General features: G+C 43.6%; 1 protein-coding gene across 1 annotated transcript in view; it reads right to left on the bottom strand.

Annotated features, from left to right (window-relative positions):
- Window positions 1–20,074, bottom strand: part of LOC121866126 (vegetative cell wall protein gp1-like) — an 87,340-nt gene extending 67,266 nt beyond the window's left edge. Inside the window, exons 1-3 of the mRNA XM_042365720.1 lie at window positions 19,952–20,074; window positions 9,089–9,274; window positions 6,939–7,132 (exon numbers count right to left, since the gene is read on the bottom strand). Coding sequence (XP_042221654.1) covers window positions 6,939–7,132; window positions 9,089–9,274; window positions 19,952–20,074 — 503 coding nt within the window. The remainder of the gene's footprint in view (window positions 1–6,938; window positions 7,133–9,088; window positions 9,275–19,951) is intronic.
- Window positions 20,075–20,316: the final 242 nt, after the last annotated feature.

The following is a 20,316-nucleotide window of genomic DNA, read 5'->3' as shown; positions in this document are numbered from 1 at the left end:
TAGGACCATTGTTTTAAGGGGAAGTTTAAGGGGTTTGTCTCTTTTTTTTTTCTCTCCCTTCTACTTTTTACCTTCTTTCTTTCTCTTTCTTCCTTCTTCTCTCTCTCTCTCTTCCCTTCTTCTCTCTCTCTCTCTCTCTCTCTCTCTCTTTCTCTCTGTTCCTCTCTCTCTCTCTCTCTCTTTCTCTCTGTTATTTCTCTCTCTCTCTCTCTCTCTCTCTCTCTCTCTCTCTCTCTCTCTCTCTCTCTCTCTCTCTCTCTCTCTCTCTCTCTCTCTCCCTCTCCTCTCTCTCTCTCTCTCTCTCTCTCTGTTCCTTTCTATCTCCCCTCCTTTCCTCCTCTCTCTCTCTCTCTCTCTCTCTCACCAGGTGTAATTGTACCTGTTAAGTTATAATCACCTTAACTACCTGACACTGACTTACCTGATGTGTTCTGTGCTTACACCTGTGTCTTGTGTGTGTGTGTGTGTGTGTAAATGACACCTTTGTAAATTGTGTAAGTTGCTGGATGTGTAAATACAGTGACATCATTATATTCGTTGTAAATGACACCTTTGTAAATGTTGTAAATCGAAGGTGCAAGTAAAGTAAATTCATATCGGGAGAATTCACACGAGACGCCTTAGTAAATAATAGAAGAACCAACCTTGTAAATAACGTAAAAGACGTTTGTGTAAATAACGCTAGATTCCGTTTGTAAATAATGTAAATTGCTGAAAATGTCAGGAAAACCTTCCAGAGTTCCTCCTTGTAAATATGTAAACAGAAGCTGTCATTGCCTCCTGTCTACACCTGTCACCGCTTGTCTACATCTGTCTACACCTGTCACCGGCTGTCAGGGTACTCGTCTGCCCCCCCCCCCACACACACACAGGTGAGACGTTTTTATCACCTGATGTAATTAATTATGTCAGGAACACTGTGTAAACAACCTGTCTTGTTTACCATCACACCTGTAAAAAAAACCTCAACAGTTGTTTACAGAGTTTTACATCTTATACAGCTGTTTACATCATGATCAGTAAACAAACAGTATACCGGGTCGTGTTTGTTTGTTTGTTACCATTGGGGGTTATGAAAGTTGTTTGATTGGTTTGTTGTTTGTGTTTGTTTGTTTGTTTATATACAGTATATGTCACGGTAAATATAATTTTCTATCATATCAAACATCTACCTAACCTAACCTAAGCTAACCTAACCTAACCTAACCTAACCTAACCTAACCTAACCTAACCTCTAACCTAACTTAACCTAACCTAACCTAACCTAACCTAACCTAACCTATTACACATTTATTAAATTTTTTTTACAATACTGTTTATATAATTGTTTACATATATTCTAGTCTCATATAATTAGTATTATATAACAAACACAATATGGCCTTTAAACACCTCAGCCTGCTGGTAGCGGTGATGGTGGTAGTGGTGGTGATGGTGGTGGTGGTGGTGGTAGTGGTGGTGATGGTGGTGGTGGTTGTGGTGGTGGTGGTGGTGGTAGTGGTAGTGATGGTGGTAGTGGTGGTGGTGGTGGTGGGTAGGTGTGGTGGTGGTGGTGGTGTGGTGTTGTGATGTGGTGTGGTGAGTGGGTGGTGGATGGGTGGTGGTGGTAGTGTGTTGTGTGGTGGTGGTGGTGGTGGTGGTGGTGATGGTGTTGTTGACGGTGGTGGTGATGGTGGTGGTGTGGTGGTGGGTGGTGGTGGTAGGTGGTGGTGGATGGTGGTGGCCATGGTGGTAGGTGATGGTGGTGTGGTGGTGATGGCAGTAGAGGTGGTAGTGATGGTGAGTGGTAGTGCTGGTAATGGTGGTAATTGGTGGTGGTTTGATGGTGATGAATGAGGTAGGTGGTAATGGTAGTGATGAGCAATGGTGGTGGTGGTGGTGAGTGATGGTGGTAGGGTGATGGTGGCATGGTGGTGATGGTATGGTGGTGGTGATGGTGGTAATGGTGGTAGTGATGGTAACGGTGTGATGGTGGTGGCAGTGATGGTGAATGGTGGTGACGGTGGTAGTGGTGGTGATGGTGGTAGTGGTGGTGGTGGTGGTGGTGGTAGTGGTAGTGATGGTGGTGATGGAGATGGTGGTAGTGGATGTGACGATGGTGGTGATGGTAATAATGGTAGTGGTGATGGTGTGGTGGTGTTGATGGTGGTGGTAGTGATGGTAGTGATGGTGGTGGTAATGGTGGTAGTGATGGTGGTGGTAGTGGTGGTAGTGATGGTGGTGGCAGTGATGGTGGTGGTAATGGTGGTAGTGATGGTGATGGTAATGGTGGTGGTGATGGTGGTGGTAATGGTGGTGGTGGTAATGGTGGTAGTGATGGTAATGGTGGTAGTGATGGTGGTGGTATGTGGTAGTGATGGTGATGGTAGTGGTGGTAGTGATGGTGGTGGCAGTGATGGTGGTGGTAATGGTGGTGTGATGGTGATGGTAATGGTGGTAGTGATGGTGATGGTAGTGGGGCCAGATGCCACTGAATTATTAACAAGGTTTCACAATGTCAACAAACAGAAACATGCAATCTGTGGTGGTCCTGTCCTCACCTCCACCACTATCTCCATCATCATCTCCACCATCACCACCATCACCTTCTTGGCAAACAAATAGCACCACCACGGACACAATCATCATGGCACCAGCACCATGAAACAGCAGCAGGTCATGTCAACACATGCACCACGACCATGGCATATCAACTGGCTACCATGGATATGCATCTGCAACGATGGTGGCTACCAGATCAGTGGATCAGCTAGCTGATCTTTGGTGGCCTGCTAGTCATGGGTTCACCACCACCACCATCACCACTACCACTACCATCACCACCACCAACACCTTCACCACCACCACCACCACGATCCAAATTCCACCATTGAGTATTCTTTGTGAAGTATTATGTATATATAATTATGTGTACATGATTATGTATGTGTGAAACTATGAATGTGTGTGTGTATGAATGTGTGTGTGTGTACGTATGTATGAATAGATGTATATGTTTAAATATGTATGAATGTGTGTGAGTATGTATGAATGTGTGTGTGTATGTATGAATTGATGTACGTGTATAAATGTATAGGTATAATTGTCGTTAACTCTTACTGATGGTTTGGTCCAATAAAGATAACTTTGTGTTCCTTAATGGGGAGTAATTCGTCTATGATCAAAATTACTGTTTTTATTGAAGGCGCCGTTAGGGTAGGTTAGGTTAGGGTAGGGTAGGTTAGGTTAGGGTAGGTTAGGTTTGGTTAGGGTTGGTTAGGGTTGGTTAGGGTAGGTTAGGTTAGGGTAGGGTAGGTTTGGTTAGGGTAGGGTAGGTTAGGGTAGGGGTAAGGTTAGGGTAGGGTAGGTGGGTTAGGTTAGGGTGGACATAAGTTTCCAATAAAGTTAAATACATGCAAGTAATTATTCCTATTTAGTGTAACACATATATATGTAAGTGTACATATGCGTGTGTACGAGTATATGAAGGGATACACACACAGACACACACACACACACACACACACATGAACTAGTAGTTACAGATGAACAAACACATAAAACGTTCATGAATTAAATGAGAGTTATTGTGAACACGTAAATCCGCCATGGGAAGGGGAGGGAGATGTGGGGGAGGAGGGTGAGGAGGGAGGTGAGGGTGAGGAGGGTGGGAGGAGGTGAGGGTGAGGAGGAGATGTGGGGAGGAGATGTGGGCAGGAGGTGATGGGTGGGAGGAGATGTTGGGTGGGAGGGAGATGTGGGCAGGGGAGGTGAGGGGTGGGAGGGAGGTGGGAGGTGAGGGGGGTGGGGAGGAGATGTGGGGTGGGAAGGATGTGGGCGGGGGGAGGTGAGGGGTGGGAGGTGAGGGGGTGGGGAGGGAGATGTGGGGTGGGAGGGAGATGTGGGCAGGGGAGGTGAGGGGTGGGAGGTGGGGGTGGGAGGGGGAGATGTGGGCAGGGGGAGGTGGGGGGTGGAGGTGAGGGTGGGGAACGGGAGAGAAGTTCATTCCTACCACCACTACTACACTACCACCACTACTACCACCATCAGTTATATCTAATACTTGATCTACCACCATTCTCACTTGCACACCACCTACCACAATCACCACCATCTCCACTACCATTCCTAACACCTTTTCCCTTCCTAACTTTTAGTCTCCCAACTCTCCCTCCTTCCTCCCCCTCATTCTTTCCTCCCCAAACCTTCTCCCCCCAAGACCACTGAGCTCACCTTAACCTAATATCTCCCCACTTTCCCCAATACCCCTCCTCCAAAATTCCTCCCCAACACCCCCTCTCCACCCTCCCCCCACCCTCCCTCCCCCCCACCCTCCCTACCCCCTCCTCCCTTCCCCACCATCCCCTCCCCACCCTCCCCTACCTCCCCACCCCCCTTACACCCCCACCACTCTCCCCACCTCCCTCCCCCCACCACCCCCCTCCCCACCTCCCCCTACCCTCCCCCTCCCCTCCCTACCACCCCCCTTACCACACCCCCACCACCCTCCCTACCACCCTCCCCCTCACCACCCCTCTCCCCACCACCTCCCCTACCCCTCCCACCCCACCCCTCCCCACCTCCCCTCCCCCACCTCCCCTCCCCTACCCCCCCCACCACCCCCCCCCACCACCCTCCCCACCCATCCCCACCCCCTCCCCACCACCCCCTCCCCCCCTACCCTCCCCCACCTCCCCTCCCCCACCACCCCCCTTACCCACCCCCCACCCTCCCCTCCCCTCCCCCCTACCCTCCCCACCACCCCTCCCCCTCTCCCCACCCCTCCCACCCCCCACCCCACCCCCCACCCTCCCCTCCTTCCCCACCCTCCCCCACCACCCCTCCCCACCCTCCCCACCACCCTCCCCACCACCCCTCCCCCCCACACCTCCCCACCTCCCTCCCCACCACCCCTCCCCCACCACCCCTCCCCCACCCCCCTCCCCACCTCCCCTCCCCCACCACCTCCCCCTACCCACCCCTACCCTCCCCCACCCACCCCTCCCCACCACCCTCCCCACCTCCCCTCCCCCACTACCCCCCCACCTCCCCTCCCCCCACCCCCTTACCACACCCCCCCACCACCCTCCCCACCACCCTTCCCACCTCCCTCCCCTACCCCTCCCCACCTCCCCTCCCACCCCTTACCCACCACACCCCCCACACCCTCCACCACCCTCCCCTACCCTCCCCCCACCACCCCCCCCTCCCACCTCCCCTCCCCACTACCCCCACCTCCCTCCCCACCACCCTCCCCTCCCACCTCCCCTCCCCTCCCCACCACAATATTTGCCTTGCTCACTTGGTCGAGTGTTTAAGTGGTGTTCCTCACAGACCTTCTGCAAGCTGTCATTCTTACCTCTATTCTTTATCAGGTAAATATTTGCTATCCTTCCCCTTCTTCTCTCCCCTTCCCCTGGCTGGACACCGCCCCCCCTTCCCCCCCCCTCCTGGTGTGCATGACCAGATAGCTACGTGTCTCATAGGCGTGTCCTGACCCATGTCCAGGTGATATAACACTAAGGGTGAGGACATGTGTGTGTGTGTGTGTGTAAAGATGTATACAGTGTCTATGAATACACTGAATCCTCGAACCTGACCCCCTGAACCCCTCCTCCCCCCCATAGGTAAGGAAGGAGTCTCGATAGTATTTTTGATGAGTAATTCAAATTTACTCATATTTTTAACCTGTTTACTCACCAAATATTTTGTGAAGGAGTACATGTGTGTGTGTTTATCCTGTACACACACACACACACATCTACACACACACACGTACATGAGGGAGTGCACGTGTTAGTTCCGTACACCTCCGCCAATAATCTCTGTACACACTCATACACGCGTGTGCATATATTTACACACGCACATATTTGTACACACGTACATATCGTACACATACACGAGCACATATACTCCCGGCGTGTCCAATTTGATTACGTACATGAACATGCACACACACACACACACACACACACACACACACACACACACAAAGAAAGACAGAGAGGGAGAAATACACAGACAGACAGACAGACATAAAGACAGACAGACAGACAGACAGACAGACAGACAGACAGACAGACAGACAGACAGACAGACAGACTATATTTGACTGGTGGTTGAGACTGGTGACGTCAATTTTAATAATAACAAACATAACATCACGCTCTCTGACCAATCAGGGCCTGGATGACGCTCGCTCTCTGACCAATCAGGGCCTGGATGACGCTCGCTCTCTGACCAATCAGGGCCTGGATGACGCTCGCTCTCTGACCAATCAGGGCCTGGATGACGCTCGCTCTCTGACCAATCAGGGCCTGGATGACGCTCGCTCTCTGACCAATCAGGGCCTGGATGACCTCGCTCTCTGACCAATCAGGGCCTGGATGACGCTCGCTCTCCTGACCAATCAGGGCCTGGATGACGCTCGCTCTCGACCAATCAGGGCCTGGATGACCTCGCTCTCTGACCAATCAGGGCCTGGATGACTCGCTCTCTGACCAATCAGGGCCTGGATGACCTCGCTCTCTGACCAATCAGGGCCTGGATGACGCTCGCTCTCTGACCAATCAGGGCCTGGATGACCTCGCTCTCTGACCAATCAGGGCCTGGATGACGCTCGCTCTCTGACCAATCAGGGCCTGGATGACGCGCTCTCTGACCAATCAGGGCCTGGATGACGCTCGCTCTCTGACCAATCAGGGCCTGGATGACGCTCGCTCTCTGACCAATCAGGGCCTGGATGACGCTGCTCTCTGACCAATCAGGGCCTGGATGACGCTCGCTCTCCCTGACCAATCAGGGCCTGGATGACGCTCGCTCTCTGACCAATCAGGGCCTGGATGACGCTCGCTCTCTGACCAATCAGGGCCTGGATGACGCTCCTCTCTGACAATCAGGGCCTGGATGACGCTCGCTCTCTGACCAATCAGGGCCTGGATGACGCTCGCTCTGACCAATCAGGGCCTGGATGACGCTCGCTCTCTGACCAATCAGGGCCTGGATGACGCTCGCTCTCTGACCAATCAGGGCCTGGATGACGCTCGCTCTCTGACCAATCAGGGCCTGGATGACGCTCGCTCTCTGACCAATCAGGGGCCTGGATGACGCTCGCTCTCTGACCAATCAGGGCCTGGATGACGCTCGCTCTCTAACAGGGACTTTAAAAAAAATCATAATTGTCAAATAAAAGTAAAACAAGAAAACATAACAAAAATACAACGAAAATAAAGACAAAAAATACAAAAAAAAATATAAAAGAAATAAACAAGTAAAAAAAAATACTTTAAAAACTAATACTAAAAAATAAGACAATAAAAAAAAAAAAAAATAAAATAAACCAAAATAAAAAATACTAAAACAAAAAAGGAAAAAGACCCGACATCTAAGAGCCAGAGAGAGAGAGAGAGAGAGAGAGAAAAAAATATATATGTTGAGAAATATAATAATATAAATAATATATAATTAGTCCAATTATACTGTTAGATATAATTAATGGCTGGAGGTAATTATATATTGTTTCATGACGACGAGAGAGACATTTTTGTGGGTTTATAGTACGATGGTTTTGGGGGGGGTAACATCCTTCTTCCAACCACCTCCCCCTCTCACCTACCCCCTCACCCATCATCCCTTCACCTCTCCCCTCCTCTTTCACATCCCCCTCCTCCTCCTCTCATCACCCCCTTCCGTCCACATCTCTTCCCTTCTTCCTCCCCCTTCCATCAGACCCCCCACTGGGAGGTCATGGGGGAAGGGTGACGACTGCATAGAAAGCATTAATGTGTCCTATTTTTCTCCCCTCTTCCCCTTCTTCCTTCTTCCTCCTCCTCCTTCTTCCCCCTCACCTCTTCTGCCTCCCCCTTCCATCTCCTCTTCCACACCACTTAACCTCTTCCCTCCCCACTTCCCCCTTACATTTCCCCCCCGTGACTATGAAAACTTACAGAGAGGGGGAGGGAGGGCTGGGGAAACCCGATAGTGGACACGTATTCTCCTCCTTCACCCTCCAGGATAGTAAGAGGGGTGCTGAGGGTCGCACGGCTTGAGGAAAAATTGCCGGGAGGTAAACAGGGATGGAAGTAATTGCTGAGGCAGGAATGGTCCTTGTGGTGGCGATCGTTAAGCCCTGTACCTGTGAGGGGTGTGGGGAGGGGTTTGTGTGTTGGGGAGGATGTTGGTTTTGAGAGGGGGTATGGGGGAGAAGAGGGTGTGTGTGGGTGGGGAGAGAGGGGTGGAGGTGGGGAGGAGAGGGGTGGCAGGTGGGAGGAGGGGGAGAGGGGAGGAGAGGTGTATGAGGTGGGGAGGAGAGGGGAAGGAGGTGGGGAGAAGAGGGATAGGAGGTGGGGGAGGAGAGGGTGTATGAGGTGGGGAGGAGAGGTTTAGAATGAAAGATTTCGAATTCAGGGTTCGAAACTCAAGACATCTTTCCAAACACTAAACCATGATTCGAACCCTGAATCTACCCAGAACTGTGCGTGTTTGAACCCATAAATCAATCAAACAAATGAATCGAATCCAAAATATAAAGTCTTGATTCAGAACACCAAACTGAACCCGGAATTAGAACACAGGATTTGAACTGAACCCAAAGCTACCCATGAATTGAACCTGACACCTCCTCCCTCCCCCTCTCTCTGCCTCCCACCTTCCTCCCATCCCTAACCTAACCAACCCTCCTCCACACCCCTCCTCATTCCTCCCACTTCCCCACCTCTTCCCTCCCCCCCTGTAAAGAACCTCTGTAATTAGTAATTTGTGAGTTTATTTACGGTGTTATATGGTGTGTCTGGTGTGGGTGTAGGGGGTCCAGGTGTCATGGGTGGGCAGACAGGGTAATGATCACCTGTCTGAGATGGTTCTGAGGGCTAGGCTAGAAGTGGTAGATAGGAAGTAGGAAAGGAAGTTTGAAGCCAGGGCTAGAGGCTAAGCAGTTGAGTGGGGTCTGCCGCCCACTATTCTGTCTGTCTGTGTCTGTCTTCTATTTATTCAGAGAGAGAGAGAGAGAGAGAGAGAGAGAGAGAGAGAGAGAGCTGTACATGCAAAGATAGAGGTGGGGGATCTTCCACATGTCACAAACACAGTGACCGCTGCTTCTGTGACACACTGGGATGGTCTCTAGCTTTTTCCTGGGGTCCAGATCCTGGAGTCCTGGGAGGGTCCTGGGGGTCCTGAGGGTCTCTGGGAGTCCTGAGGGTCCTGGAAGTCTTGGTGTCTTGGGGTCCTGGGGTCCTGGGGTCTGGGGTCCTGAGGGGTCCTGGAGGTCTGGGGGTCCCTGAGGGGTCCTGGAGCCCTGTTGGTGTCCGGGGGGTCCTGAGGGTCCTAAATGCCCCCTCAACAGTGGCTAGATGTCAGTAGTGAAGTGGGTGGGGGGGTCACCTGGAGGAGGGGGGCTCATTTTGGGGCTTCACCTGATGGGGGGCAGGTCACCTGTATAGTCCAGGTACTGTGAAGCATTACTCTCTCTCTCCTTGGGTCAGACGATCATTATGGAGTTAAATTACTGGAGGTCATGTGACTGTCGACCTTAACGAGAGGGTCCACAATGATTATATCCCCTTCTCACGTCATCCTCCCTCCCTCCCTCTCCCCTCCCTTCCTTCTCTTCCGCTGTCCTCCCGTCTCCTGCCTCCCCCTTCCTCCACTCTCCCTTCTCTTCCGCTCCCTTCCCTTCCTCACCCCTTCCTCATTTCCTTTACCCCTCTCTTCCCTCCCACACCCTCCTTCTCATCCCTGTCTCCACCTACCCCACCCCAACCACCACCACACCCCACCCCACCCCACCACCCCACCACACCCCACCCACACCCCCACCTACACCCTCTTAATCCATGAAGTTATCGGAAACAAATCACAGTGTACCAACAAATGCGAATCCGACGCTAGATAATCCTGTATTTTCGCCGTGATTGGGGGTGGGGAGGGGAGAGGATGGGGTGGGGGAATTCGACTACTATGATTTGTCTAATCCTCTCGGTGGTAAGACAGTGTCACCTGTAATGATTGGGTAGTTGTGAATCATTTGTTTAACCAATCTGGTGATTAGGTGGAACTCTCTCTCTCTCTCTCTCGCCTCTCTCTCTCTCATGGTCTGGTTTAAGTCATGGTTTATCGACGCGGGTTTTCAGGGGTTTAATTTTCTGCCATTTGATTAATTTAGAAAATACAGTACAGGTGAAATTACAGCCAAAATACAGGTACAAAATAACACCCAAACACAAGCATAAATCCCCATCTTGTTTGTCTCGTGTTTGTATTACGCATTACAAACACGTCATTTCATCCCTGTTTGTAATCTGACTCGGAAATAACATAACAGGTAAAATGAGTAAAGATACAGAGATTACAAAATGAAAATTACAGAATTACAGGTTGGGGGGGATTTATATATATGTGTTTTTCGTGTTTGTGTTTTTTTTAGTGACGTAGGGATTTTATGTCATGTGATTTAATTCAGAAATAACAGTAGAGGTAGAGGTCTAATTACAGGTGTTTGGGACTAATAACATAACACGGATATAAAGTTCATTTTGTGTACCTGTGACGTGTGTGTGTCACTTGGTTTCATTATTTCTGGGTGTTTTTTTATATCATTTAGAAATTACATAAGATACAGGTATAGATACAGGTATATTGAGTAAATTACATAAGATACAGGAAATAGTATATTAGTAAATTATAGATACAAAAAATTACATAGATAAGTATAGATACAGGTATATGAGTAAATTACATAGGATACAGGTATAGATACAGGTATATTGAGTAAATTATATAGATAACATATGTTGAGAATTACATAGGATAAGTATAGACAGGTATATTGAGTAAAATTACATAGGATACAGGTATATAGATACAGTATATTGAGTAAATTACAGATATGGGTATGGATACAGGTATATTGAGTAAATTACATAGGATAAGGTATAGATACAGGTATATTGAGTAAATTACATAGGATACAGGTATAGATACAGGTATATTGAGTAAATTACATAGATACAGGTATAGATACAGGTATATTGAGTAAATTATAGATACAGGTATAGATAGGTATTGAGTAAATTACATAGATACAGTATAGATAAGGTATATTAAAATTACATAGGATACAGGGTATAGATACAGGTATATTGATTAAATTACATAGGATAAAGGTATAGATATTATATTGAGAAATTACAGATAATAGATACAGGTATGTTAATAGATACAGGTATAGATATATGTATATTGAGTAAATTACATAGGATACAGTATAGAACATATTGAGTAAATTACATGATCAGGCATAAGGTATATTAAAAATTACATAGATACAGGTATAGATACAGGTATATTAAATAAATTCATAGGACAGGTATAGATACATGTATATTAAGTAAATTACATAGGATACAGGTATAGATACAGGTATAATGGAGTAAATTACATAGGATACAGGTATAGATATATATTAAGTAAATTATTACATAGATTATAGGTATAGATACAGGTATATTAAGTAAATTACATAGATACAGGTATAGATACAGGTATACATAAATATAGACAGGGCATAGATACAGGTATATTGAGTAAATTACATAGATACAGGTATAGATACAGTATATTAAGTAAATTACATAGGATACAGGTATAGATACAGGTATATTGAGTAAATTACATTGATACAGTATAGATAAGTATATTGAGTAAATTACATAGGATTGGGTATAGATATAGGTATATTATAAATTACATAGGATACAGGTATAGATACAGGTATATTGAGTAAATTACATAGGATACAGTATAGATGGTATATTGAGTAAATTACATAGGATACAGGGTATAGATAGTATATTGAGTAAATTACATAGGATACAGGTATAGATACAGGTAGTATTAAGTAAATTACATAGATACAGGTATAGATACAGGTTGAGTAAATTACATAACAGGTATATATATGTATAAATTACATAGACAGGTATAGATACAGGTATATTAAGTAAATTACATAGACAGTATAGATAGGTAAGTAAATTACATAGGACAGGTATAGATACAAGATATTAAGTAAATTACATAGACAGGTATAGATACAGGTATATATTAAGTAAATTACATAGGATACAGGTATAGATACAGGTATATTGAGTAAATTACATAGGATACAGGTATAGATGCTATGTATATTAAGTAAAATTACAGGTATAGATACAGGTATATTAAGTAAATTATAGGATACAGGTATAGATACAGGTATATTATAAATTACATAGGGATGCAGGTATAGATATATTAAGTAACATAGATACAGGTATAGATACAGGTATATTGGAGTAAATTATAGATACAGGTATAGAACAGGTATAAGTGTAAATTACATAGGATACAGGTATAGATACAGGTATAGTAAGTAAATTACATGGATAAGGGTATAGATACAGGTATATTAAGTAAATTACATAGGATAAGGTATAGATACAGGTATTGAGTAAATTACATAGATACAGGTATAGATATATGTTAAGTAATTACATAGGATGAAAGAATAATTAGTAAATTACATAGGATACAGGTATAAATGCAGGTATATTGAGTAAATTACATAGATACAGGTATAAATACAGGGTATATTGAGTAAATTACATAGGATACAGGTATAGATATGTATATTGGTAAATTACAGGATACAGGTATAGATACAGGTATATTGAGTAAATTACATAGGATAAGAGATAATATTAAGTAAATTATGGATACAGGTATGAAATATATTAAGTAAATTACATAGGATACAGGTATAGATACAGGTATATTGAGTAAATTACAGGATACAGGTATAGATACAGGTATATTGAGTAAATTACATTAGGATACAGGTATATACAGGTATATTAAGTAAATTAAATAGGATACAGGTATAGATACAGGTATATTGAGTAAATTACAGGATACAGGTATAGACAGGTATATTGAGTAAATTACATAGGATACAGGTATAGGACAGGTATATTGAGTAAATTACATAGGATACAGGTATAGATACAGGTATATTGAGTAAATTACATAGGATACAGGTATAGATACAGGTATTGAGTAAATTACACAGGATAAGGTACAGATACAGGTATATTGAGTAAATTACATAGGATAGGTATAGATACAGGTATAGAATATATATTGAGTAAATTACATAGGACAGGTATAGATACAGGTATATTGAGTAAATTCATAGGATACAGGTATAGATACAGGTTAAAGTAAATTACATAGCAGTATAGAATACAGGTATATTGAGTAAATTACATAGGATACAGGTATAGATACAGGTATATTGAGTAAATTACATAGGATACAGGTATAGATACAGGTATATTGAGTAAATTACATAGGATACAGGTATAGATACAGGTATATTGAGTAAATTACTTAGGATACAGGTATAGATACAGGTATATTGAGTAAATTACTAGGATACAGGTATAGATACAGGTATATTGAGTAAATTACATAGGATACAGGTAGATAAGATACATGTGTATATTGGAGTAAATTCTATAGGATACAGGTATAGATACAGGTATATTGAGTAAATTATATAGGATACAGGTATAGATATAGGTATATTGAGTAAAATTACATAAGATACAGGTATAGATATATATTGAGTAAATTACAACAAGGTAAGTATAGATACATATATGAGTAAATTAACAGATGAGGTATAGATACAGGTATATTGGAGTAAATATACAGGATACAGAGCAGATAGGTATATTGAGTAAATTACATAGACAGGTATAGATTCAGGTATATTGAGTAAATTACATAGATACAGTATATACAGGTATATTGAGTAAATTACATAGGATACAGGTATAGATACAGGTATATTGAGTAAATTACATAGACAGGTATAGATACAGGTATAGATAAATGACATAGGATACAGTATATTGAGTAAATTACATAGGATACAAGTATATACAGGTATATTGAGTAATTCAGGATACAGGTATAGATACAGGTATATTGAGTAAATTACATAGGATACAGGTATAGATACAGGTATATTGAGTAAAATTACAGGATAAGTATAGATACAGTATATTTTGAGTAAATTACATAGGATACAGGTATAGATGAAGTATATTGATAAACATAGGATACAGGTATAGATACAGGTATATTGAGTAAATACATAGGATAGTATAGATAGGTATATTGAGATACAGGATACAGTGTATAGATATATATTGGAGTAAATTACATATACAGGTATATGAGGTATATTGAGTAAATTACATAGGATACAGGTATAGATACAGGTATATTGGAGTAAATTCATAGGAACAGGTATAGATAACAGGTATATTGGAGTAAATAGGATACAGGTATAATACAGAAGTAAATTACAAAGGATAAGGTTAGATACATATATTGAGTAATACAAGATACAGGTATAGACATATATATTGAGTAAATACATAGATACAGGTATAGATACAGGTATATTGAGTAAATTACATAGGACAGGGTATAGATACAGTATATTGAGTAAATTACATAGGATACAGGTATAAATACAGGTATATTGAGTAAAATTACATAGGATACAGGTATAGATACAGGTATATTAAGGTAAATTACATAGGATACAGGTATAGATACAGGTATGTTGAAGTAAATTGCAGGATACAGGTATAGATACAGGTATGTTGAGTAAATTACATGGGATACAGGTATGAATCCGGGTATATTGAGTAAATTGCATAGGATGCAGGTATAGATACAGGTATATTGAGTAAATTACATAGGATACAGGTATGAATACAGGTATGAAGTAAATTACATAGGATGCGGTATAGATACGGGTATATTGAGTAAATTACATAGGATACAGGTATGAATGCAGGTATATTGAGTAAGTGCACAAGGATACAGGTATGAATGCAAGGTATGAGTAAAATTACATAGGATACAGGTATAGATACAGGTATATTGAGTAAATTACATAGGTTACAGGTATAGTAGAATATATTGAATAAATTACATAGGATGCAGGTATAGATACAGGTATATTGAGTAGAATTACATAGCATACAGGTATAGATACAGGTATATTGAGGAGTAAATTACATAGGATACAGGTATAGATACAGGTATATTAAATTAAATTACATAGGATACAGGTATAGATACAGGTATATTGAGTAAATTACATAGGATGCAAGTATAGATACAGGTATATTAATTAAATTACATAAGATACAGAATATTGAGTAAATTACATAGGATACAGGTAGATACAGGTATATTGAGGTAAATTATATAAGATACAGGTATAGATACAGGAATATTGAGCAAATTACATAGGATACAGGTATAGATACAGGTATATTGGAGTAAATTGCAAGATGCTAGGTATAGATACAGGTATGTTAGTAAGTACATAGGATGCAGGTATGAATGCAGGTATATTGAGTAAATTACTTAGGATACAGGTATAGATACAGGTATATTGGAGTAAATTACATAGGATACAGGTATAGATACGAGGTATATTAGTAAATTACATAGGGATACAGGTATAGATACAGGTATGTTGAGTAAATTACTTGGGATACAGGTATAGATACAGGTATATTGAGTAAATTACATAGGATACAGGTATAGATACAGGTATATTGAGTAAATTACATAGCATACAGGTATAGATGGTATATTGAGTAAAATTACATGGATACAGGTATAGATACAGGTATATTGAGTAAATTACATAGGATACAGGTATGAATACAGGTATATTGAGTAAATTACATAGGATACAGGTATAGATACAGGTATATTAAGTAAATTACATAGGATACAGGTATAGATACAGGTATATTGGAGTAAATACATAGGATACAGGTGTGAATACAGGTATATTGAGTAAATTACATAGGATACAGGTATAGATACAGGTACAGTATATTGAGTAAATTACATAATGTACTTAAGATGGTTTACACAGGTATGGGGTCTACCTGTGTCGGGTTCACCTGACCCGGTGGTATACACAGGTGTACCTCCTACTTCTCCGTGATCTTGAAGAATTTCCATGATTCCTCGCGTGTTTACATGACGTCAGTTTTTTTGTTTACACTGACGTCAGCTTTTTTGTTTACCTGAAATCAGCTGTTCCTTGTTTACATAGTCAGCTGTTCACGTGTTTACATGTCATGAGGTGTACCATGGCGTGGAAGTGTCATGACTCAATCTCTGCGGTAATCTCTCTCTCTCTCTCTCTCTCTCTCTCTCTCTCCTCTCTCTCTCTCTCTCTCTCTCTCTCTCTCTCTGAAACAAAACCACCGGTAATGCTTATGGTGTGGTGGTGATGGTGATGGTGGCAGTGATGGTGGTAGTCATGGTGGTAGTGGGTGATGGTGGTAGTAATGGTGGTAGCAATGGTGGTAGTAGTGGTGGTAGCGGCCGGCTGTCTCCAGAGAGTTTAAGGCCCAAAAGGTATTTTGGTTATATAAAAAATAATTACTTTACAAGGTCGTATTTCATCATTCGCTATCCATAAACCCGCTGTAATTGGGAGTCTTCCGTGGGGGGTGGGGGGGTGGGTGGGGGGTGGTGGGTGTGGGGTGTGGGGTGAGTGGGGAAAGGAGATGACAGAAAGTGGACCTGTTTTTAATTGGTGACAGTTCGCTGGGTCAAGATGTGTGTGTGTGTGTGTGTGTGTGTGTGTGTGTGTGTGTGTGTGTGTGTTTGTGTATGTGTTCCTCGCGACCAGATGTGTAGTGGGCTTCATGCCTTTGATTTTATAAGGGAAAAACTATTTTCTTTTAATTATCTATTTTCTGAATATTTTTTATTTGGATTTTAATTGTTTCAAAATTGAACATAGCGACACCGTAATTAGGAGCTACATATAATTGGGAAAAGGCTATATGTAATTAGGAAAGGTTCTATATTAATTGGGGAAAGGTTCTATGTAATTGGGAAAGGCTATATGTAATTGGGAAAGGCTCTATGTAATTGGGAAAGGCTATATGTAATTGGGAAAGGCTATATGTAATTGGGAAGAGCTATATGTAGTGGGGAAAGGCTCTATGTAATTGGGGAAAGGCTATATATGAATTGGGAAAGGTTATATGTAATTGGGAAAGGCTATATGTATTGGGAAAGGTTCTAAGTAATTGGGGGAGGATCTGTTTAATTGGGACTATTTTTTTATTTAGTTGTATTTTGACTTTTTGTTGAATTTATTTTCTGTATTACGGAGAGAGTTGGTGTGTGTGTGTGTGTGTGTGTGTGTGTGTGTGTGTGTGTGTGTGTGTCTACACGCATGGCTGATATTCTGTGGCTAGAATAGACTTAAAACACACACACACACCGAAAGAAAGACTCATGTTTTAATTAATTACAATAAACAATAACATAACCAGGACATAAGGACCTTTGGTTTTATTTGTTTTATTTGTTAATGTGTTTGTTTATGATCTGTTTAAGTCTGATATTTTTATTTATTTTGTTTGTTTGTTTCTTCGTTGTGGAGTGTAACTGTCTCTCTCTGTTTGTTTGTTTCTTTATGTGTGTGTGTGTGTGTGTGTGTGTGTGTGTGTGTGTGTGTGTGTGTGTGTGTGTGTGTGTTGTGTGTGTGTGCGTGTGTGTGTGTGGGTATATATATAGTAATAAACTTTTTACAAAATATGACTGATTATTTTAGTTATTATTATTATTATTATTATTATTATTATTATTATTATTATTATTATTATTATTATTATTATTATTATTATTATTATTATTTTTATTATTTTTTATTATTTTATTATTATTATTATTATTATTATTATTATTATTATTGTTGTTGTTGTTTTTTGTTGTTGTTTTGTTCCATACTGGGTCATTAAAACAATTATTATAAATCAACTTCCATAAGTGGTTTAATGAAGGATCGTGTGTACTAACCCCCCAGGCTGTTAAACCACTAAAACTCGACACAACCTTCAAGTTACAAACCCAACAAATAAATACTGTTTTTTTCTTCAGTATTTCGTGGAATGTTAAGTAGTTAGCGGTCATTATCTTGGCCATTATTAGCAACAGACGGGCCAGTTTGTTAGCTGGACCACGCCATCTTGTTGACAAATCATCCTGGCTGGGCGTCTCCCTGGGTTAGATTGGGTCAGATTGGGGGCTGATTGGGGGCTGATTAGGGACTGATTAGGGACCTGTTAATCATTCCAGTAATGACAGACCAAAAATATATTGCCTCATTATATTATTATTATTTTTTTTTGGGGAGTATTTTTTATTATTATTGGAATTTTTTGTTTGCGGTTTAATTCTTTTGTTTGTTTGTTTGTTTGTTTGTTTGTCTTGTAAGTGTGATTGTTTTTTCCTTTTAATTTCTGGATTTATTTGTTGTTTTTGTTCATGAATCATTCTATATTTATACAGAATTGAAAAGATAAAATGTGTGTGTGTGTGTGTGTGTGTGTGTGTGTGTGTGTGTGTGTGTGTGTGTGTGTAGAGGAGGAGTCATCGTGTTTTTAATTATTATTTTTGTAATTTCTTGAACAAATTAAGATGGTGAGTAAATCATCTCGGCTTGTGTTTACTTTAGGTTAATTTATTACTTACCTGTTTGTTTGTTTGTTTATTTGTTTGTGTATTTGTTTGTTTATTTGTTTGTTTGTTTGTTTGTTTTATTTTAATATCTTATAAATTTTCTACATTTTTCTCCGATGATTTTTTATTATATATTTTTAATTTCTTTGTTTATCTTTGACGTCACCTAGGGGGGTATTACCGGAGCAGGGGAGAAGGGACATCACCAGAGGGACGTCACCAGGGGGTATCACCGGGCAGGGAGAAGGGACATCACCAAGGAGGACGTCACCAGGGGGTATCACCGGAGCAGGGGGAGAAGGGACATCACCAGGGGGGGGACGTCGCCAGGGTATCACCGGAGCAGGGAGGGACATCACCAAGGGGGGACGTCACCAGGGGTATCACCGGAGCGGGGGGAAGGGACATCACCAGGGGGGACGTCACCAGGGGTATCACCGGGCAGGGGAGAAGGGACATCACCAGGGGGAGGGACGTCACCAGGGGGGTATCACCGGGCAGGGGAAGGGACATCACCAGGGGAGGGACGTCACCAGGGGGTATCACCGGAGCAGGGGAGAAGGACATCACCAGGGGAGGGACGTCTGGGGGGTATCACCGGAGCAGGGGGGAGGGACATCACCAGGGGGAGGGACGTCACCAGGGGGTATCACCTGGAGCAGGGGGAGAGGACATCACCAGGGAGGACGTCACCAGGGGGTATCACCGGGCAGGGGGAGGGACACACCGGGAGGACGCCCAGGGGGTATCACCGGAGCAGGGGAGAAGGGACTCACCAGGGAGGGACGTCACCAGGGGGTATCACCGGAGCAGGGGAGAGGGACATCACCAGGGGGGGACGTCACCAGGGGGTATCACCGGGCAGGGGGGAAGGGACATCACCGGGAGGGACGTCACCGGGGGTATCACCAGCGGGGGGGGGAGAGGACATCACCAGGGGGAGGGACGTCACCAGGGGGTATCACCGGAGCAGGGGGAAGGGACATCACCAGGGGAGGGACGTCACCAGGGTATCCTCGAGCAGGGGGGGAAGGGACATCACCAGGGAGGGACGTCACCAGGGGGTATCACCGGAGCAGGGGAGAAGGGACATCACCAGGGGAGGGACGTCACCAGGGGGGTATCACCGGAGCAGGGGGAGAGGGGACATCACCAGGGGAGTGGGACGTCACCAGGGTATCACCGGAGCAGGGGAAGGGACATCACCAGGGGAGGGACGTCACCAGGGGGGTATCACCGGAGCAGGGGGAAGGGACATCACCAGGGAGGGACGTCACCAGGGGTATCACCGGAGCAGAGGGGGGGAAGGGACATCACCAGGGAGAGGGACATGCTGGGGGTATCCTACCGGAGCAGGGGAGAGGGACATCACCAGGGAGGGGGACGTCACCAGGGGGCCCTGAGCAGGGGAGAGGACATCACCAGGGGGGACGTCACCAGGGGGTATCACCGGAGCAGGGGGAAGGGACATCACCGGGGGACGGAGACGTCACCAGGGGTATCACCAGGAGCAGGGGAGGAGGGACATCACCAGGGGAGGGACGTCCCGGGGGGAGGGGGGAGAGGAAGGAACATCACCAGGGAGGACATCACCAGGGGGAGGAGGGGGTGGGGGTCATTAAATAAATCAGGCAGGTAATTTATTATTATAAGACAACAGATATGAAGTAAATTGGTCATTATATTATTGTAAAAAACTCTCATTCTTAGTCC

Source organism: Homarus americanus, unplaced genomic scaffold (assembly GCF_018991925.1).
Source record: "Homarus americanus isolate GMGI-L3 unplaced genomic scaffold, GMGI_Hamer_2.0 scaffold52546, whole genome shotgun sequence".
NCBI lineage: Eukaryota > Metazoa > Arthropoda > Malacostraca > Decapoda > Nephropidae > Homarus > Homarus americanus.
The sequence above is the reverse complement of the archived record's forward strand: the minus strand, read 5'-3'. Positions and strand labels throughout refer to the sequence as shown.